The sequence below is a fragment of the Drosophila nasuta genome, chromosome 2R, assembly GCF_023558535.2.
Source record: "Drosophila nasuta strain 15112-1781.00 chromosome 2R, ASM2355853v1, whole genome shotgun sequence".
In the NCBI taxonomy this organism is placed as follows: domain Eukaryota; kingdom Metazoa; phylum Arthropoda; class Insecta; order Diptera; family Drosophilidae; genus Drosophila; species Drosophila nasuta.
In genome coordinates this window covers 29,301,841-29,323,474 of record NC_083456.1, presented here as the reverse complement: position 1 = coordinate 29,323,474, position 21,634 = coordinate 29,301,841, and the positions used below count along the sequence as shown (strand labels likewise).

Below are 21,634 nucleotides of genomic sequence, written 5' to 3'. Positions count from 1 at the left end.
TAGATCTAACATAATACAAAAGTTGAGATTAAATCAAGACTTATAACTAAACTGTGTTGGCTGCAAACCAACCATGCAAACATTTCGGCACCGGGCCATTGGTGTGAAAATCGCAGCGTCCCAGCTCCGTCATGGTCTTGGCACAGAGCACAATCAGACCCACATAGCGATCGTTGAGTCCACCCACCACCATCGAGGCCAAGATGACGCCATCGTCCTCGCTCTGCGGCTCCGGGGAAGGCACAAAAATTGGCTCACTGGGATAGACATTGGGTTCACACCAAGTCTTGCAGGTCTTCTCCTGAACATCCACCTTGATGAGCTGGAAAAGAGACAGTTTATAGCTAAAAAAAGGAATAATTTCCATGCTACTTACTGTGCCTGGATTGTGTGCATCCACATCGGAGCTGATGGCGTAAAAGTAGCGATAGCTTTTGCCCATGTGACGCTCGTAATAAATGCGCGGCGTCTCGCAGCCCCAATCACAAAGCATCTCCGGACGCAAAAAGATACCAGTTGGTGTCTGAAACGCTTCCGCTTGGCTGCCCGCTAAGCTGACTAAATTGATGCCAGTTTGCTGTTCCTCGTGCTGCTGCTCTTGCTTGCTGTTAGTGGCCATGTAGCTAATATCCGCATACTGCGAGGCAGAGTGTCGCATGCGTGTGGCAGGCGAGTTTGTGGCAACACCAGCTAAGCCCACCAACGACATCGACTTCACCAATCGCCGCTTGCTGGGCGCAGCTCCCAAAGGCAGCACAAAGCGCAGCGGACGACCACGAAAGAGTTTTGCATAATCGGGATTCGTTTGCATGTTGGCAATCGCATCCAAATACATACAATTAATCATCTCGGGATTCTTGTAGCTGCAGATATCGACCACCACATGACCATCCTGTTCATAGGTATTAATGATGTGCAGATAAAAAAATGCCTCCGATTCGTAGCTCTGCAGCAATTTTCCCGTCGAGCGTTCAATCAAATGGAACAACGTTGGCTTATCCTCGTACCATTTAAGACAGGCAGAGAGATTCTGATTTGATAACTGCGCTTTGACATATTCTGTCAGCGAAACCGAAAGCGGCTGCTCCACAATCACAAAGTAGTGCTCTGTTAAGCCAAAAGTGTGCATGTAGCCAGGATGTAGTTTCCAACGACAAGGCAGAGTGGCCACAATGTGCGCATCCTCGAACATTTGCTGGCCATGAGGAAAGCAAATGATTGTGTAAGCCGCACCAGATTTGGTCATGCTGGTTCCCAAATTGTAGACGGTGCCGCTGGGCAGCACATGGGGATGCGATGTGTGATTGATGACGCCCACATAGTCCGTGGTGCAGATACGTCCCTCAGTGGCTAAGGTGCAGGGATTAATGCTGTGGAAGGAGGAAATATAAAGGAAAAGATTTTATTGAGAATGGAAAAGAATTTTCTAATATATAGCGAAAAGATGGCTTTAAAAACTGGCTTGCAAATCGGTTATTTGGAATTTGCGGAGGTTTTAGTAAGCGTGTCTAAAGTTTTTAACAAAATTAAAATGCATAAACATTACAAGAGTGTTGTCCAAAAATGTTGTGGGCCTTATCTTTATAGTTGCTGATTTATAGACAGTCAAGCAAGCGGACAGACAGACAGACAAACTGATGAACTTATTAAGTTAAAGCTTCATGTGACGACACTACAAAGTATTATTCCTAAATTTGGTGTTTCTAGCAACTTTCAGTTACAGAGTTATAGGTAAAGAAACAATCGGACAGCTGGACAGACAGATGAATGAACTTAGCTTATTAAGTTCTGTCCATCTGCCCATTTATTTCTTTATTCCAACTTAATCTTCTTCCTTCAACACACATTTCCATTTCCTAACACAGTTATTCTAACATTCCTCCATTTAAGTAACTAATACAAATATCAAGTATACGCACCGATGCATAAAGGGTGTCTCCGTAAAAGTATAATACTGATCGCCAAAGGGATAAATGGATATCATCGAGTTATCCGTTCCACTATCCGCTCGAAACATGGCGCTGAACTTGTCAAAGATGCTGTGACAAGGATCGGGAACAGCCGCCGTGCCAAACTCTGTAATCACGATTCGTTGCGCGGCTCGATTCTTCTGCAGTGTTTGCGTGTCCACAAAGCGATTCTGATAGGTAACGCGACCCGCTTTAATAGCAAAGCGATGCAGCAGCGCCGAGCAGTCAAAGAGGTGTCCGAAAGTCATGTCGCCCACCTTCCAGCTGCCGGGACCATTCCGCAAGAGGCTGCCATTCAGCCAGCTGGGAATGTGGCCACTGTGATGACCCTCAATGGGATCGACAATCTCGCGCTCGCAGGAACGCAGCCAGACATCCGAGGAACAGTTCGGATAGTAGCGACCGTTGCCATCCAAGCGCGTAGCTTCCGGATTGTCGCGACGCTCATCGTACTTGACCTGAAAGAGCAAGAGCAAAGGGTTGAATAGTTGAGAGGGTTTAAACAGGGTTGAGAGCAGCTGCTTAGCGTGGGTTAACGTGTGTATTGATTTGGATTTGGATTAGTTGCCCTTAAGCCCGCGCTTAAAGCTGATTAGCCGTTAACCATACGCCCCGTTGGCCCTGCAAACAAAAATTCCGCGTGTTTCATCAGCCACAGCAGCTGTAATTATTCCCATGACACTGCGACTGAAAAATAGTACAGTGAAGACTCGCTTAAGAGTCGAAGTTATTCTGAATTATGAGATAGATATGAGAAGTGAAACATAGTCCGTTAATCAGAGGTTTTATTTAATTGTGTTTATTAATTTCCACCTGGCTTTCAAATTTAATTTACAATCACTTGTTTTATCACTTTTTAGGCACAAAATTCAAAATTAGAATCAAAAATTGTTGTCTAACTAACCGCAAAGAAGTCGCGCATAAAACTTTTGAAGACACGAGCGGACATTTCGAGCTACTTGGCAGGTAAATAATCCTTTTGAGCAGATCCTTCTCAGAGCGTCAGAGACGATATCGCGAGTCAATTGCACTGCTAGAGCAACAAACGACAACTGACAAAACTAGCCAAGCTCAATGCAGCCACGTTGATTCTAGTTTTGTGAGGGTGGCCAACTATATACAACAGAGCGCTGACCCAACGCCAACAAAACGACGAACGCCGTGTGTTATTCATAATTTTGATTGACAGTCGTCGTAAGCCGCATGCACAGAACAAACGTAAACGAAACGAATTGAAACGAGAGCTAGACAAAATGTGTGGCACAGCATTTTTGCCGCTTCGTCTCCACCGAGCGTGTGTGTGAACTAACATTTTGCAGCTGACTTAAGACGATGCGACGTCATTTAATACATTACACTGACTGACTTTTTTTTTGCGTCTGACCTTGCTGACAGTAAAGTAAGCGAACACAGTTACAAAGTAAATAATATTTTTTCCTTCTTCTTCTCTTCTCTGCAGAAGCCACAACAAGGCTGCAAACGAAGTTAAATGCAATCCAATATGATGAGGTAAGTAATACATTTTGTTGCCGCAGCGTATTGCGCATACGCCACGTGGCCTGCCCTGGCCTGGCCAAGGCAAAAGATTTTTCGTGTGTACAATGCTCTCTCGGATTTAAGTTCATGATCGAATCAATTATAGGCCAGGCTAAGGCTAAGTTGCTATGCCGACAATTGGGCTCAGCTCTCTTGTCAGGTGCATCTAAATTAGAAATATAAATTGTCGTCAATTGTGGCAAAAAATAAAGAGAGCTTAAGCTTGCAGCTGGGCGTGCAACGAACGCGCTATTTACGGCAAGCTGAGCTGCACCATTTCCTTAATTTAACCAATCCCCGTTTATAATTGTTCGTTTGACTTAGCACTATTATAAATTAAATGCATTGCATGCTCAATATATAAGTTTTATCCCACTAAACTATCAATGTAGATCACATAAACGAAATAATAATTATAAAAGCAAGTTTGACTACTTTAACAGTGATATATTATTTCATTTTATTAAATTTAATAGATAAATTATGACATGACAAAAGTCAAAATTGTACTCGTTAAATACAATTATCAATTTAAATTCATTTGAAAAGTATAAAAGCTACAATATAGCCTACAATTTTAAATTTGTTTCATAAAAATATATTTAAAATTATAATAAATTTAGCTTTTAAAATGTTGCTTAAACTAAACGCATTTCAAACACCATAAGAAGTTAATCGATAAATTCCAATTTGAATATGGCGCCAATGCTGCCCATCTATGTTACTTTTCGTTACTTGGTGCTGCCCAACAGCTGTCAGCGCTGGGCAACACTTTTGCTAGCTGCCCTAATCAGCTGTTGTTTGTTAGTCTTGACAAGCAGCCGCGAAACAACGGCGCAAAATAAAAACAAACAATTTAAATGTAATTCAATTTAGTGTGCATAATTGAATTTAATGTGTGTGCGTGTGTGCTTGCAGCAACATTGACCCCAGCAATTTACTCAGTCCGTTTAATATATGTGAATGCGACAACGCCGCCGACTACAGCGGTGACTTTAATCCCGAGCCCAATCTATCGCATCCCTGTTTTACGCACTACGGTTGCCCTTTCGAAATGAGCCACAGCCGCCAACAACAGCAGCCGGAGCAACCGTCCAAGAACAACTTTGGCAATGGTGTCGCCGCCGCCACTAGTCGCATTCCAACCAGAGGCGCAGCTCGGCCACGCCTCTCGCCGCGCATCAATCAATCGTTTCTGCCGGTGTTCCATGAGAGGGCCAACGCTGAGGATGCGGCACTGTTGACCAACACACTGTGGAAGCAGGCACGCAAATCGGGCAACCTCAGTCTCACTAACAAGGGCATGGCACGCGGTAAGTAGCAAAGACGTTCAACCACTTGGCTAAATGAGACTCGTGTATGTGATATAGTGATAACGGAGCAGCAAGTAAGCGATTGGAAGGCGCTGGCAGAGGTGCTCTCAGAGAAGTGGGCAGAAGAGTGGACCGAGGAGGGGGCGAAGGAGCTGGCAAAGAAACAAACAGAGGAACGTGAAGAGGAGGAAACTCTCAGCAGTGGCAATCATGAATTAATGGACAGCAGCGCTTTATGGTTCATGTACATGGTGTGATCCACATTTCTCGAGCTCGCGCCGCGAACTTGGCCCTGACACAAAACCCATAAATGGCATTGTGCAAATTACACGCATCAGTGGACAGCAGCCAATCCCCCAAAGCGGTTGAGCCGTGTGGCGAATGCTAGCTGACATTTTTAGTATGTGCCGTGCGCTTGCTGCTCGCGGAAGTGTCAGCGTCATTCCCGTCAAGATTGCGTCGTCCAGGGAACGGTCGAAAACAACGCCACGCAAACAGCTCACATCGTTTTGCATATGTGGTCCGCATGCTCATCCGCGACGCTTGCGACGACGCTACTATCAGATCCGTGAATTTCAAATGGCCTCCTCGGGCGACGAGTTGGAGAGCGAGGATCCCGACGATGAGCTCGAACTGGATGATCAACCAGAAGTTGCTGCTGCTCCCAGTAGACAGACGAAGCTTTTGCAACTATTTTGCTGCCTACTAATGCTGTTCCCTCTCCTCTTTCCAACTTTTTTGTTGCAGTTCCCGAGCGTCTCTATGACATAAACGATGCGGATGAGGACAGTAAAACAGCGAATCTGGAGGCATTAACGCTAAACGAGGAGGACGCCTGGTGGAATCAGCAGCCACTCAACAATCTCGATTTGAGTTCCAATGCTCTCACACACATCTCGCCCAAGATTGAGAATTTAAATACTTTGACGGTGTTGCAGCTGCATGATAATGCTTTGGTTGCCTTGCCGCCGCAAATTGGCAAACTGGAGAAATTGGTGCGCTTGAATCTGAGCCACAACAAGCTCAGAGAGCTGCCTCCGGATCTCTTCAGTTTGCCAGAGTTGCGGCATTTGAATATCTCGCACAATGAGTTCGTCGAACTCGATCCGGACATTAGCAATCTGCACATGCTGGAGTTCTTGGTGAGTAGAGTCTAGAAACATATCCCTTATAAGCAATTTGTAGGTGATGGTGGTTAATCCTAAATCCAAAATAATGATTATTTAGCTTTTTAAATAAAAAAGTTAACACTTGGAGTAGTAAAGGACATATTTTAACTATTAATATTAAATTATTTTCCCTTACTCTTTGTATAAGCCTTTAATGCACAGCCCAACTGTAAGACCTAAGAGGCTGTACTTTTTACACAATCTAGTCCAGAAATTTAACGTTATTATATATAAATAAATAAATTTTAATGATTTTGAGAGCGAAGTTAGGGTTGAGCTAAGACACAAACCCTAACATCTATTTCTACCAGTGCTTAGTGAATACACGAACTTATTGTAGCTTTGTAAAATTACCATTAAAATCCTCTCCATAGTAATTAAAATCCTCAGCACTTTGATCCTTTTTTCCATACTGAACTTCATATTTTAATATCAATTCAAAATGCAATTCAGTATAATTTTGTATGACAATTTTTCGGGTTTTATCAAGAAAACATTTGTATTCCTTTTACGCTCAAATATATTGACATAAAATCTGTGTTAAGTAAATAAACCTAAAATTACTTAGTATTGAACGAAGAAACATTTAAAATACAAATATTTTATAATAATTACTATATAACTTGTAAAATATAACTTCGTTATAATAACGTTGCCTGCCCTAAAACTAATCCCAACTTGCTTGCTAACACAACAAAAGGATGCTAGTAACAATAACATTAAAAGCTTGCCCGGCGGCATTGGGTTCCTGGTGCGTCTAACAGCGTTGCTCCTGCCCAATAACCACATCAAGGAGTTGCCGCCCGACATTGTCAACATGCGCTGTAAGTAATGCTCTAGATAATCCACTTTTATCTGACTTTGTTTCACTTTTCTGTAGCTCTACAGAAGCTGGATCTGATGAAGAACGATCTGGTGGCCTTGCCGGAGGACATGGGATTGCTGCGCAAGCTGCAGTGTCTCTATGTACAGCACAATGACATCAAGGAGCTGCCCAGCTTTGAGGGTAACGAGTCGCTTAATGAGTTGCACGCCAGCAACAATTTTATCGAGGTAAGCTTCGCTCTTTAGCTGACAGAGATTTGCACTCTAAAGTTGTCACTCTTTTCACAGCAAGTGCCCAAAGATTTGTGTGCCAATTTGCCGCACTTGAAGATCTTTGATTTGCGCGACAATAAGATTAACGAAATCCCAGATGAAGTGCATTTGTTGCGCAATCTCACTCGCCTCGATGTCACGAACAATTCCATTCACCAGCTGCCAGTTGCTTTAGCCCATTTGGCACATTTGGTCAGCCTGCAAGTGGAAGGCAATCCCATCAAGAGCATTCGACGCGACATCATTCAATGCGGCACTTCGCGCATTCTGAAGACGCTGCAGGAACGCGCCCAAGCCAAGGATCGTCAAGGAGGAGGCGCCGAAGCGCAGATTAGCCCAGCAGCTGTTGAGTGTCAAGCGCAGTCTGAGCTGCCCGCTGGCAATGTGGACAAGTGAGTAGCTTTTTAGTTTACTTCAGATGATTTGACTGTCAATTGACTTGGCGACGTAAGCAGCTTTCGGCATCATCAACATGTGGCGCCTGTGCAGGCGAACTACAACATTGAGTATCAGCGTCAGTTTCAGAGTCAGTATTTTATGCAAATGCAACAGCAAGAGGAGCAACAACTACCTCAGCAGCAACCGCCGCATTGTCCTGTTTACTATGGACAGTTTACACATCAAACGGAGCACCAGGCATCTCAGTTTCAATTTGATCCTCAAGCCGCGCAGTTTAATCCGCAAGTTGCGCAGTTTAATCCTTATTCCCAAATGCCAGGCTGTGGTCCCTTTATGCCCGAACAACCACAGCAGCTGAACTACCGTCAATCCTATGCGCATTCCCAACTTTTACCGCCGCACATTCTGCCACAAAGGGAGCCCAATTACTCTGCTTGTGCCGTGCAATCACGTTGGGTGTAGTGTATCACCAAGTCACCTTAGCAATAGCTATTTAATCCTATCTACTATTACATATCTTACTCACTTCTTTACTCCTTATCTTGCAGATACAAATTGCGACATACACGCACATTAGCTGTCAATTTAGAAGGTCTTACTCAAGTGCCGGATCAGGTCTTTGAGGTTGCTGCCGCTGAGAATGTGCACGTCGTTGACTTTGCGCGCAATCAACTCAAACAGTTGCCTAATGGGTACGTCTTAAAGTAATCCTCTCCAGCACTTCTCTTTCTAAACTTCTGCTTTAGCTTGCAGCTCATGTCAAAGCTGGTCACGGAGCTTGTGCTCTCACAGAATGCTATTGTCGTGGTTCAGCCTTTCATCTCGCAATTTACGCGCATTTCGTATTTGAATTTATCCAACAATCTGCTCACGGATCTGCCCCATGAATTTGGCGTACTGAATACGCTGCGTGAACTCAATATTGGTAACAATCGGTGAGTTGTCTGTGGAGTTATTTATTCTACTTCTCTGCTTATTTTCTTCGGTTTTTCAACAGCCTCACCTTCATACCCAAGGCATTGTATGAGCTGCAAGGCTTGGAAATCTTGTTGGCCAATGACAATCACATTACGGCCTTGAATGTGGCGGGTCTGGAGAACATGGGACGACTAAATACGCTGGATTTGCGTAACAATGATATTGACTCAATACCGGCCATACTTGGCAACCTGACAAACATTAAGTAAGCTATTTTCTTGACTCAAAATTTGTTGCTAAAAGCGGTTTATAGCTTAGTCACAGGTGAAACTCTCTATTATATGTATCTAGGCATCTGTTTGCAGGAAATCTTGGAACTCTCTATTTTTTGAAGCTAGACACTTAAATTGTATTAACTAAACTTCGAAAAATTGTTATGTAGCTAAACCTTTAACCATCGCTCTCTTAGCCTTCCTCTAAAGAGATAAATGCTTCTTATTTTCAAATTCTAGATTTGAGTATAAGTATTAATCGCTTAAGGAAAGGGTTTAGAGAGAGATAGTCGAACTTTTAGCTACATAACAATCTTTCGAAGTATTGTCAATATAATTCGAGATATACTCAAAGCTAGAGATTAAACTCTGAAACTCTAAAAGCTTTTACAACCATTTAACGGTCTATAAACATTTTGATCAACTTGTCTTTTTGTTTGCCTTTAATGAAAATAAATATCCTTAGCTCTAATGATCAATTTTGATTAGTTCCTCATTTAGTACTCTATCTTAGATATAAACTAATTGTGATTATTATTTGAAGGTTGCTTAAAACCATATTCTGAAAGACTTGAAACCATTCAACGTATTATGAACTCTTTAAGAACTTCCCCTTAGTTTAAGGATTTTAGTTTAGTTTCCTTTAGTTGTTTGTATCTTAGAAATATAAATATTTAAATATATTGACCTACCATGTTGGATGGTAATTTGTCTCGTATTTAGTCTCTTGTATATGGAGCAAACTAATTACTTTTAAGCTAGAGACTATAACTGTTAGATTATAAATCATTGAAACCCTATCTTTCAGTTATTCAGTATTTTCTTCATTCTACTTGCAGACACTTGGAGCTGATTGGCAACCCATTCCGGCAGCCGCGTCATCAGATCCTCATGAAGGGCACCGATGCCATAATGTCGTACCTGCGCGATCGCATTCCCACCTAAAGGAGGACGTTAACTTTTGCGGGGCGGGGAAAAACTATTTATTTATTTTTTAGCGCACTTTTTACATTATTATTATTATTAGTTTTGTTGTGTTAATTTTGAGAAATTCATCGCTTAACCAAATTAAAGTAGCTGCCACACACCCACAATGCACACACACACACACTACACCTCGAGGTGTGTGCGTATGTGTGTTTGTGGATGTTTGGCTACATCGAGACGCGCGTATTACCTTGTACCACAAATAACAAAGGCAACTGCAATAGACATAGAGTCAACTCCCAGTCCATACTAGTCACAGTCACACACACACACACACGACGCGCCAAACTAGACTTGCAAAATAAAAGTGTTTAAAATGTGTAAATCGTTGGATTCCATTCCATTCCTTCATTGGTGCTCCACAACCTCGTTGCGCAGCCGCTTGGCAAGAGTGCGTCGCAGTTGCAACGCTGCATTCTCTGCCTCATCTGCTGGAGGCGACGGCGGCAACTCGTCGCCTTCGAGCAGCTGCTGTGCCACCTGTGCTGAGCTGGGACGTGCTCCTCCAGCTGGTGTGCTGCGTGCCACGGTTTCCTGCAGCTGCTTGGCCCGTGTTTGCTTCTTGATCTCGACGATTTTGTCGCGCTGCTGACGCAAGTATTCCTGCCGTGAAACGACATCGTTGGGATCCACTTTGTCCTCCTGCTCGAAGAAGAGATTCAAGCGCTGAAACTTATCGTTGACCAGCTCGAGATTGGCATCTTGTTCGGGTGTCAGAGCAGCCTCGGGACTCTCGAGGTCATCCGACACGGTTTTGGCAATCAATTGGTCCACATCCACATCGCCAGCGGCATCGCTAAATGTGGAATGAAATATTATAGTTCTCATAAGGCAGTAAATCTCTCCTCGGACTCAACTCTGTGACTGTGGCACTCTCGCTGTCGGAGAGACTTTGAGCCAGCTGATGCTTCTCAATCAAGTCCAGCGCCTGCAGCTGCAGCTCCACATTGCGTTGGGTCATCATGCGTATGAAGATCTTCAAATCGTTGGCTGCCCAAATCTGCTGAAACAACACTTGATGGAACTGAAATGGATTCTCGCCCTGTCCTTGCTGTCTGCCCTCGAGGCAAGCCAGTTCAAACTGCTCCGGGGTAATGTGCATCTCCTCCATGAAACTACCTAGCATAAAGTCCACCAGATTCTTGTATTCCTCATAGATTTGTCTTATGTCCGGATTGTTTTCATCCGCCTGCAAATTGGGATCAAAGACTGCAGCAAACAACGCAGATTTGGGAATGAGAAGATTACGTGGCACTTGGAAGAGAAACAACATCGAACTTTACCCAGCGATTTCTGCTCGATGAAGGTCTGAAGCGGTGCATTCCAAACAGGTCCGTGCAGAAAACAGACGAGAGAATCAAATACCCAGGAATCCTCAGCAGACATTTCGTGTTGTATTTTTTGTTGAAATATTATTGCAATCTCGACTAGATTGCAGCTACAATAGAAATGGCGTCAGAGCTATGACGAGTTGCTTTCTGTTTGGTCCTTGAAATGTTTGCCATGGCAACCAACCAACCCACCCCGCCCCATAAAGTAATCATTATAGGGTATATAGTATAGAGTTTAGGGAGAAGAGAAAGTAAAACGCATGAAAAGTTTTGCAATTTATGTTTTTGTTTAAAAACTATTAAAAACTATGATTTAATTTACTCAATCATAATATAGAGATGTTTCAAATTATATATATTTGTTGTTGTGTGTGTATATGTATAATATGTATGTTGTATGTTAGGTATCGTATGTGTGTGTGTGAGTGTGTGAGTGTGTGAGTTAGGATTAGGGGTATTTAGACAGCATATCATATACAATACACATTTTTTTGTTTGTTTGTTTATATATAAATACTATATGTATAAACTATAGTTTTTCATCTTCTATTTATGCAAATTTCATTGTTTCACGTTTTGTTTAAAGTTTCATTTATTTTATCATTTTTATTTATTGTTGCAGTTCATTCAGAATCAAACAAAAACAACAACATGGAAGGATATATATTTTATATTTAATATGCATGTGTGTGTGTGTGAATGTGTGTGTGTGTGGGTGGAGGGGAAACGTGGACAGAGGCTGCTCCAAGGAGGAAACCATTTGGATTCGAAACAGCAACGAAAACTCCAAAAAACAATAGATAATAAATAAATAATAGAAATACACATTTACTATGTATTTTTTTTTTATAGAGCTGCACGCGCACATGGCAAAAATACGTTTCGATTATTAACAAATAACTTTATTGTGGTTCTAGTAGATTGTGTTGTGAATATTGTTGTTGTTGCTGCTGCTGCTTGTTGCTGTTGTTGTTGTTGTCGTCGTCGATGTGCCGCTTTCTTCATTAACTACATTGTTTAGTCGTCGTATTAAAAATTAGTTAAAAAAAAAATATAACCTTACATTGGAAAAACGCAAGAAGACTTTTCTGGTTTCACTTTATGCGTACATATTTTGTTAAACCCTTTTACAATCTATTTTGTTTGTAATTGTAATTATCATTATTAGTATTACTTTGTAAATGATCTGTGTGTGTGTGTGTGAGTGAGGGTGTGTGTTTGCTTGTGTTGGCGCAACCGTCAATTGATTTATAAAATTTAAATATGCTGCTTAGTTTCATAAGGACAAGTTGTTGTTTAGGTCTAGAAAAAACCCCCCAATTAGCAATATACAAATTCCTCCTCGCCTTCCTTCATTTCTTTGCTATTATTATCAACTGTATAGTTCCAGTATAGTTTTATCGTTTATCTTTATGTGGTATCATGTAATTCGATATTTTTTGTTGGGGGAATAACTCTAAATTATATACAAGGTTTATTTTACGTTTATGTTTGAGGGCATTTTACATATGGCTAAAACTCTGTATGCAAAACCAAAACAAAGTTTGTTCAATTGGCCAAGTTAGTTAACAGCATCAATTTGTTTTTGCTGTGCTTATTACGAATGCAATTGTTTGCTAATTAATTATCGTAGTACTTAGCTTAGACACAAAACAATTCGGTAAACAATTTTCAATTTGCTGCCAAATTACACATAAATTAAATTAACAATTATGTTGGAAAAGGAAACTATTTATATACGATTATTTGATGATGAAGAAACGTTTATCAATTGCCCTTGCAATACGCACAACAAGTTGAGAGATATTGCAGAATCATCTTGACATCATTTAATCCGTCAGACAAGAACTTTGTGGGCCAACTTAACAATCTTTGTTTTCGAGGGGGGGTTCGGTTCCATGTGAGTTTTGTTTTTGTTGTTGTTGATGAGCGAGCGAGCTGCGTTTAGTACAACTTAAGCACCGGACTTATAAACACGGCCAATAAACACTTTTCATCTTCTTCTGCTTAACCACATTCATTATTTCGCCGTTTGCTGCTGCTTTTGTTGTTGTTCTGGTTCTTCTTCTATATTAATATTATATTATGTTATTTATTTTGGTTTCTTTCTTATGTTTTTAAGCACTCGCAACACAACGCACACAACAACTGCATATAATGTGAGTTGTTTTTGTTTTTGTTGATCAAGAATTATGTGTGTTTGTGTGTGTGTGAGAGTGTGGATGTGTGTGCACATGTAATATTATCATTTATACCCTATAAGTTATATTCATTTTTCCATACATATATATATAAATATTTTTATATTTATTATATATATGTGTGTGTGTTTCGTTTTTTGTTTTTTCTTTTTTTGTGTGTGTTTTGTTTAATTTAGTAAAGTAAGATTTTATAATTTCTTTTTTACTTTTTTCTTTAAAATAAATGTTTTATGCTAAAATTTAATATTATGATTTTTTGCTTGTTTTCGTTTCTTACATGATTGCTTACAAGCAAGCGCTACTCGCGGCCAATCGAGGGGCATTGGTCGAGATCATTTAGTGTCCTCTCCCAAATCCTCCAGAGCCAGGAGTGTTCTGTATTGTGTGTCCCGTTTCTCAACGCTACCCGGGGCTGATTTTTGAATGATGGATCTGCTGTTCTTGCGGTTTCTCTTGTTCGATCTTACATCGTACGCTGTGTGCTTACTTTATTATTATTTTATTTGATGTGTGCTGTTGCTGTTCTGCTCTGCTGATGTTCTTGTTGCTATTGTTGTTGTTGTTGCGCCCACCGATCAACCCTTTCATTCGTTGGTTGTGTTTGTGTTTATGTATGGGAGGGTATTATATGAATGCGTGTATGTGTTTGTGTGTGTTGGGGTATGTGTACTATTTTATAATTGATGCCGCTGCTGTGCTAAACGCCCCTTACTATGCAATACGCGCGCGCTTTTGTGCTTGGGGGCCATCAGAGTCCTCATCCTCCTCATAATCGTCTTCACCCGAATCGCTCTCATAGTCCACCAGTCCCTATAAACAATAAGTACATTAGCAACAATTTAATCGTTTAATAACATTTAAAGTCTGCTACCTTTTTGGTCAACTTGTCCGCATCGCTGCCCGTTGGCAAATCTGTGTTTAACGCTGCCTTTTCGGCGTCTAACTTAAGTTGCGCATCGCTTGCATCTGTGGCGGGTAGCTGTGTCTGCTGCTGCTGCTCGCTGTCGCTGTCACCGTTGTTGGCCACAACAGCGGACGCAAGGCTGCTTGTGCTGCTGGCTGCCGCCGTAACTGACGCAGCCATGGCCGTTGCAATCGTTGTTAGAAATTGAGATGCTGCCACCGCAGCAACCGTCGCTGAATCGCACAGAGCTGCTGCCGCTGCGGCTGGTGACGATGTGGACGCTTCGATTGACGACGTGGATGACGCTGATGATGATGACGACGACGACGAAGATGACGATGATGATGATGACGACGACGAGGACAACGCACTATTTGTGGCAGACAGCACAGACTCTGATGACTGTGGCACAACAGCGCTCAATTGCTGCTGTAACTCAGCAATCTCTGGCTGCTGTTGTTGCTGCTGCTGTTGGCTTTCCAGTTGCGCCGCAGCGGCCGCATTCGATGTGGATGCCACGGCAGCAGCAGCAGCCGCTGCCACAAGTGTGCTGTTCAGGGACAACGTGTGTTGTTGTTGCTGGAATGAGTGCTGTTGCTGCAGGGCAATATTGGCAGCGGCAGCTAGCTGCACTGCGGCCTGAGCCTGCTCATCGGCGCTGCTGCTCGTCGCTGCCTCGGGGCTACTGCTGCCACTTGCCGCCGGTGCTGATACTGATGATACCGCTGCTACTGCTGCTGCTGCCGCTGCTGATACCGATGTGGCCGTGGCAGTCGCTGAGGGATTCAGATTGCCCAGTAGACCGCCACCGCCGCTATGCGGTGACGTGCTGTGTGGCGGCGAAGATTTCTGCTGCTGCTGCGATTGATTTTGTGTTGTTTGCTGCGGGCCATTCTTTTCGCTAACTGCTGTGAAAAAGGGGGGCAGCAAAGGCACATCATAAGAATAAATGCGAAAGAGACGCATCAAATGGCAAAGCACTTACATTTCATGACATTGTTGTAGCTATCAATTTCTTCGGAGAAATCATCTTCCTCATTGAACCACATCTCCTCCTCCTCCTCCATTTGACGCTGATCGCGTCGAAAGCGCCCGCCGCCACTGCGTATTATGGGCAGACTACTAAAAGTAGACATCGGCAAATCATTACTACTGGAAAGAGTTGGCATACAAAGTATAGAATATTTACCCATCAGTGCGATTTTCCATCTTGTCGCGATCCTTGAGCCGATCCTGATATTGATCGTAGCGATTCTTTAGGTATTTAAACGTTTGCACATATTCGATTTCATCAAATATCTTGCTAAAGTTCTCCACAAAATATACGCACAATGTGCGTATATCCTCAATCTTAATAAACTCGAATAACTCCAGAATGGCCGATTCCAATAGATTATAGCGGCCATTGTTGCGTATAAAGGCATCCACAACAGGCGCAAACAAATTACACTTGACAATGTGCCTGCAAAAGCAATAAAGTATGATGTCAAACTAAAAATACTTAAAAGATTTAATTGATAGAACTCTTACCTATTGTAGAACTCATCTTTGAGTGCAATTATCTTGCGCAAAAGTCGCAGAGCGCCAAGTACAAGGAACGTGTGTGTGCTCTTCATCAGCACCAGAATTCGTTTGAGGAGATCTTTTTGCAACAAGAAATTCTTAATATGATAGCTATGGTGTTCCACGCAGAAGGACAAAATGTCCAACACAATGCCCAGCAGCTGTGCCGTCTGATAATCCTCATTCTGAGGACGATCACCCGTCGTGTTGAGCATAAGAGGAGCTAAAGAAATCATTGAAATTTAAATATTGTCCATTCGTAAAGCGTTTTCTATGCTCTAATTACCAACTAGCGTCTGTACGCTGTACTTGTAGAAGAAGTTCAGAAAGTCGCCCTTCTCAGTCAGCATATTTTCGGGCTCCAGCAGAATCTTAATGATACCCATCAGCTGCACGGCAATTCCAAGTTCCGGTTCCGAGTCGTTCAACATTTGTTCAATGGCAATATTCAGCAGCATTCGATCCTAAATCCCAATTAAAATCAAATTAGCTGTCAGCGAATATGAAATGTGTTAATTTGTAAAAGAAACTTACGCCGTCGGGTCGACTGATTTGATTCAACGTATAATTGCGCACAACAAGCGGAGAGAATTCCACAATGGCCGTGAGGATGTCAATCGATGCCGATTTGGTTTTGTTGTCGTTCATCACCAGCGTCAACTCCAGAGCCTGCAGTATACCCATGCAGGTGAGCGTCTTGTAGAAGGAATCCTTGCCTTGCGGTTGCAGATTTTGCGCAAAGTTGCAAAACTCCTTCAAGAACAAGACAATGTCGCGTCGCTTCACATCGCTGGTGCCGGGATCTGTGAGCAGGGTGAAGACATCGAGCAGAAAACGTTCGTCCTCCTGGATGAGTGTGACAATCTCAACTTTGTTGAAGAATATGAAACTCGACAGCGTGTTCAGCATATTATCCTCGACAAACACCGACGGCGTTGGCAGTATGATATCCTGAATGTACTGCACCCGAAATGTTTGATGGATTTTGGCCAACAGATCCTGATTCTTAATGGGCACCGCTTCACGAAATTTGGCCCATTGCTTCAGATACTGTCGATGCTTCTTGGGCTGTGCCACGCTCGGATCGTATTCCAGGCAGCCAACCACATCGAAGATGTTGTCGTCGGCAAACATAATCTCAAACAGGGCGTTCTTATTCAGCAAGAAGATATTCTTGAAGATTTCAAATAGATGATGCAATCCCTCTGTGTTGTCGAGATCCTCACAATTGTGAAACTGATGCAGCAGCTTCTTAATGTAGTTCTCCGATTCCAGGGCCATCGATAGCTTCTCCTTGCGCAGCGGCGTTGACAGGCAGCTCTGTATGGTCTCGGAGATGTCCTCTAATCGCGACAGTTCGCAAGGTGGCAGCTCAATGGGCGGTGCTGTATCTGACATATCCTCAAACCGCTCATCCTCCGATTCTTCGACAATATCCTGTGTGATTTCCACCGATGGATCTTTGCCTTGCACCTGAAGTAGTAAGATGAATATAGAGAATAACATATAAATCGAGTTATCTTCTTAATAAATGTTACAAACCTGACATATCTTCTCCCATATCTCGTCACAACCGGCTTTCTCCTGAAAACTCAGTGCAAGATCAAAGTTATCGCCCTCGGACCACACAATTAGCGTATCCTGCTGCTTCTGGTAGGCGGTGTCTGGCTGAATTTTACTCTCCAACAGCAGGGAGCCATCCGATTCGGCGCGCACCAACAACGATGTGCCCTTGAGACGCTCCACATACGTGGAGGAGACGTGACCGGTGCCACGATCGTCCCATTGCCGTTCTGCATTCAGTGCATAGAGCTTAACACGTCGGCGGGTGTCAGTCGTCATGGTTTTGGCTTTTCTTTTCTTCTAGTTATCTTTCTTTCACTTTTTTCTTAATATATTCTTAAATTGTAAACAACTACTTCTTGGAGCTGCTTGTATTGTGCTACTTGCAGTTTGTGGCTGGCTTGTAGCCGCGCGCTTGGGATGGGGCTAGTCAACTAACGACTAATTACAATTAAATTAGGATATTGAATTTGAAATTCAAAGCATTCGTCTAATCTCTACGCTCGACTTGCATATCCATGTTATATTGCTGTTGAATTTGGTGACTGCAAACACGGCAAAACTGCAAAAGAATTGGCAAAAAATTATGTAAATAACAATTTTGAGTTATAGCAATTGGATAAAATAATTTATTATTTATTATTCCGAAATGTATCTCAAAGCAAAAAATTCATTTAACAACACTACTTGAAATGATTGTTATGCATTGAAATCTATCTTGTGGATACCAAACTAGAAAAATGTTCAACGAAATCTACGAAGATAGCGAGAGACAACTGCGAGATAGCGATAAATGCGTATCAAAACAAAACACCTACAAAACACAGCAAAGCACATGAATGAAAATGTGAAAGCTACGTTTTGTGATGTTGATACCACAAATCCAAAGTACGTACGCTTTGTGTGTGTATGCATTGCTACACATGCATGTGTGTGAGTGCGTATGTGTGCAGTGCAAACTACTCGCAAAAATGAAATGCCAAAAAAACTGCTCTTTCCCAGTCTGTTTACAAACATACAGCAGCAAAAACAAAAGTTTTTCAAATCTCTCCACAACGCACTGCTATGATTGTTTGTGTGTGTGTGTGGGAGAGTGACGTTTTTATTTCTGATGTCTACACAGTGCAAAACTATTATCGCTGCTTGGTGCTTTCGCCAGTCAAAGCCAAAAGCGACCCACAGCGACGGCGAGCGCAAACACGCGCGCGACAAAAACAAACAAAGTGACCGAGAGCCAGAAAGCGAGAGAGAGCAATTGATGGGAGAGTGAGTGACATGGGCTAGAATTCAGAGAGTGCAAGTAGGTACACACACACACACACACACACACACACACACATATATATATGTAGTACTGTTGTCAGTGGGTGGCGGCCGGCAAGCGGGGGAATTTTGCTTTGACAAGATTAGATTATCACACTCACACACATACATTTACGCTGTTGCTACAATCTTCGAGCGTACGCACAAGGCAACAAAAATCAATGAGCAAGTGTAAAAAAAAAGTGTGTGTAAACAGAGCAGATATTTAGCTCAGACAAAATAATACAGTATATAGTAGAGACACAAGGTCTACGTCATCGATAGAGGAGGAAACACATGCCGATGTAGAAGATACGATTATTCACAATACGATTCACGAGTGGCGCCAAGGCAGCGCTTGGAAATGCGTGTTGAGCTTTTTAACACACTAAAATACGTATTAAACATTTATTATGTATATTTATTTTTTCATACCGTGGTGCACAACTTATTAAATCATCGTTGATTAAAGCGAAAAAAATATGACGGAATTAATTCAAGTACGTTAATTACGACTGTTGAAACTCGACTGCGTTGGTTTTTTTTAGCATTTGGGCAGAAAGGGCGCTTGTCATAGGTTGCAACTGATAAGGCGCAAAGTAATCTCTACATACATACAAACACAGATACGTAACGTACGTACATCTCTCTCCCTCTCGCGAAGGTGTATCAAAACAAAAACAGCAATTAAAAACAAATGCTGCACATTTACGCAACCAAGAAATTGTGCCTTTCAACTGCATTAAAGAGTTAAAAAATAAGAACAGAAAGTGCCAAGGATGTAGTTGAATAGATGATGGACATCAATCAGTCAACCAAAAAACTGCAAATTGCTCCAAATTTGTAAATTTGCCACAGTCATCAAAATCATAAGTTAAAAACAGAGAAATAAATAAGAGCGAAAAAAGTCGCCCAGCAACAGAGTTAAAAGTTAAAGCGAGAGATAGAGAGGGGAGCGTGAGTGGGAGCAGGAGATGGGAGCGTAAGTGAGAACAGGAGAGCAGCAGAACAATGTTGTTGCTGTCAAAAAAAGCAAACACACACAATGGCAATACAATAAAAACAAAAATACAAAAAAATACTAAATGAAAAATATCGACACTGCCTGCAAGTGACACAAAAAAAAGGGGCGAGGCTGGAGGCGCACTTAATACTGAATATGTGAAGGTATTAATGTGTGTGTGTGTGTGATGCGTGCGCGCAATCGAAACAGGAAAGCGAAAGAAACATGTACAGGACAATGACAATACGCCATGATTGTCAGTGTATGAATGTGTGTGTGTATGTGTGTTAGTGTGATGGATCTCACACAATGAATGGCCTGCAAAAGCTGCATGAAAAGCGAACGCGTCGTATCTTGTTCGCGTATGCAGAATACGCGCGCACACATACAAACATGCATATCAATACATGCATGCGAGTATGCGTGTGTGTGTTTTTCGCTATAGTGGGGTGGGAAAAGTATATCAACAAAATGTACAATTAGTTTAGTGTACAAAATCTGTTTGCCTGCCGAAATGTCCCGTTTGTGCTTGGTCAACTGGAAATTGGAAAAAAACGAAAGAAAATATTGCTCATTTTTTGACATTCCGAGTTTCCTTTAAGCAAATGTGCAAAATACACATACGCATACGACACACATGCAGCCAAACAGCAGCTAGTGAATACATCGCTTTTTGGGCCGTTTCTTTTGCTCGTTCGTTCATTCAATAAAAATTATTGCGAATGACAAGCACAAAACAGAATTGCAAAAAATTGCAGCGTATATCTGTCGAAAAGAGCATGCTAAAGAAAAATGCCGTCTACGCTCGCAATTTTTACACACACACACACTCCTCGAGACACACACACAGAGACTGCGTCTCGGTCAAATTGAAATGACGCATGTATCATATTATTTTTTCTCTTGATTTTGTTTTGGTTTTGCGGCAGCAAAAAAAAAACAATAAAGAAAAACAAACACACGATCCAATGTGCTGATATTTTTCGCATTTTTCGACGTGTTGTAAACGTTTTCACAATTTAATTAAACGCACACACACAACAAGAAGAAGATGTGTATAAAAACAACGGGTACACACCACGCAGCTACACTCACATGCAGAGGAGTCATCTCACGTACACACACTGAAACGAAAGTACGCGAGCGCAAAATCCACCACATGTAACAGCGGCAATGTCCAAATTCAACACACTACAAAATAGAAGAACCAGCCAAACTCAACACAACGAACGTTTGTTGCATAAAGTACGAGAGTACCGAGTCCATTAAATGAAAACAATTTCAACTCCTGACGCAAATTGTACAATGATCTTGAAAATCTTTTGCAATGCATAAACATTTTAAACACTTTGCACTAAGCAGAAGGAGTAATAAGTATCATTAGAATCAAGTATAGTTACACGCGAAAATTCACATGCACACCTAAACGGACTCACACATACACGCACACATGTACACTCAGACAACACAGAAGCCGCAAGAGGGCAACAGCGGGTGTGTAAGACAGAGAGAGAAAAAGAGAGCGCGAGGGGTAATATTGAATCTCTTTGCTTGCTTTTTGTACCAATAAAATGTATGCACTCAACTCACGTTGCAATTTCCTTGTTTTTTTTTGCTGTTGGCTGCGACTTTTCACATTCGTTCAAAGTATATACAATTTGCGTTTGCGCATATTTACTGTTTCCAACACCTTATTTACCATATATTTTCAATTTACTTTTGTATTTTATAATTTTTTTCGCGGAACGGACGCTTTTTTCAACCGAGACGACGATTTTTTTGTGCAACAGCAGAAAATCGTCAGAACACTGACGCCATATTGTTTTGGCCGAGACGACGACTATTTAGTGTGACCGCGATGTGATTTCAAATACAGACTATTAAATGTCTCGTAATATACCAAGTGGTGTACATCCTTTATTTTTGAATTCATGTATGCAAAACAGCGCAAATTTTAATAATATGTCTTTGTTTTTAATTTTTGCAGAAAACTGGAGATCGCCTTCAAATTAAAAAACGAAGAGGTTATTAGTTTTAAATGATAAGTTAATTATCTTTTCAAATAAACTTGTTAATATTCAAATTCGAATTTTACAGTATACTAG

The 21,634-nt window shown here is 41.8% G+C and overlaps 4 protein-coding genes across 11 annotated transcripts; 1 reads left to right on the top strand and 3 right to left on the bottom strand.

Annotated features, from left to right (window-relative positions):
* Positions 1-46: 46 nt before the first annotated feature.
* On the bottom strand, positions 47-3,350 carry LOC132787117 (carotenoid isomerooxygenase). The gene is made up of 4 exons (XM_060794014.1): positions 2,875-3,350; positions 1,920-2,428; positions 377-1,370; positions 47-322 (listed from the first exon to the last, which is right to left on the bottom strand). Exons 1-4 carry the CDS (start codon positions 2,917-2,919, stop codon positions 47-49), a joined length of 1,824 nt encoding a protein of 607 aa, XP_060649997.1. The 5' UTR covers positions 2,920-3,350.
* On the top strand, positions 2,797-9,838 carry LOC132787116 (leucine-rich repeat-containing protein 40). 5 transcript variants are annotated; one of them, XM_060794009.1, is made up of 12 exons: positions 2,798-2,936; positions 3,430-3,479; positions 4,425-4,819; positions 5,567-5,961; positions 6,689-6,812; positions 6,869-7,041; positions 7,102-7,478; positions 7,542-7,943; positions 8,034-8,177; positions 8,232-8,420; positions 8,483-8,668; positions 9,515-9,838. In XM_060794009.1, the coding sequence occupies exons 2-12, from the start codon at positions 3,460-3,462 to the stop codon at positions 9,618-9,620; spliced, it is 2,511 nt and encodes an 836-aa protein (XP_060649992.1). In that variant the 5' UTR covers positions 2,798-2,936; positions 3,430-3,459; the 3' UTR covers positions 9,621-9,838. The 5 variants fall into 5 exon arrangements, 4 of the variants coding, with proteins under 4 accessions (XP_060649992.1, XP_060649995.1, XP_060649993.1 ...); XM_060794012.1 differs by lacking the exon at positions 7,542-7,943 and having other exon boundaries at positions 2,801-2,936; XR_009632512.1 differs by lacking the exons at positions 8,483-8,668; positions 9,515-9,838 and having other exon boundaries at positions 2,797-2,936; positions 7,542-7,941; positions 8,232-8,368.
* On the bottom strand, positions 9,731-11,477 carry LOC132787120 (cilia- and flagella-associated protein 36). Its single transcript, XM_060794017.1, has 3 exons — positions 10,946-11,477; positions 10,520-10,871; positions 9,731-10,458 (listed from the first exon to the last, which is right to left on the bottom strand). Exons 1-3 carry the CDS (start codon positions 11,046-11,048, stop codon positions 10,011-10,013), a joined length of 903 nt encoding a protein of 300 aa, XP_060650000.1. The 5' UTR covers positions 11,049-11,477; the 3' UTR covers positions 9,731-10,010.
* Positions 11,478-11,879: 402 nt separating this feature from the next.
* On the bottom strand, positions 11,880-21,350 carry LOC132787114 (serine/threonine-protein phosphatase 4 regulatory subunit 3). 4 transcript variants are annotated; one of them, XM_060794005.1, is made up of 9 exons: positions 21,120-21,350; positions 17,204-17,786; positions 16,196-17,134; positions 15,948-16,125; positions 15,629-15,884; positions 15,288-15,560; positions 15,084-15,220; positions 14,066-15,006; positions 11,880-14,004 (listed from the first exon to the last, which is right to left on the bottom strand). In XM_060794005.1, exons 2-9 carry the CDS (start codon positions 17,501-17,503, stop codon positions 13,906-13,908), a joined length of 3,123 nt encoding a protein of 1,040 aa, XP_060649988.1. In that variant the 5' UTR covers positions 17,504-17,786; positions 21,120-21,350; the 3' UTR covers positions 11,880-13,905. The 4 variants fall into 4 exon arrangements, with proteins under 4 accessions (XP_060649988.1, XP_060649990.1, XP_060649991.1 ...); XM_060794007.1 differs by having other exon boundaries at positions 14,066-15,003; XM_060794008.1 differs by having other exon boundaries at positions 15,084-15,217.
* Positions 21,351-21,634: the final 284 nt, after the last annotated feature.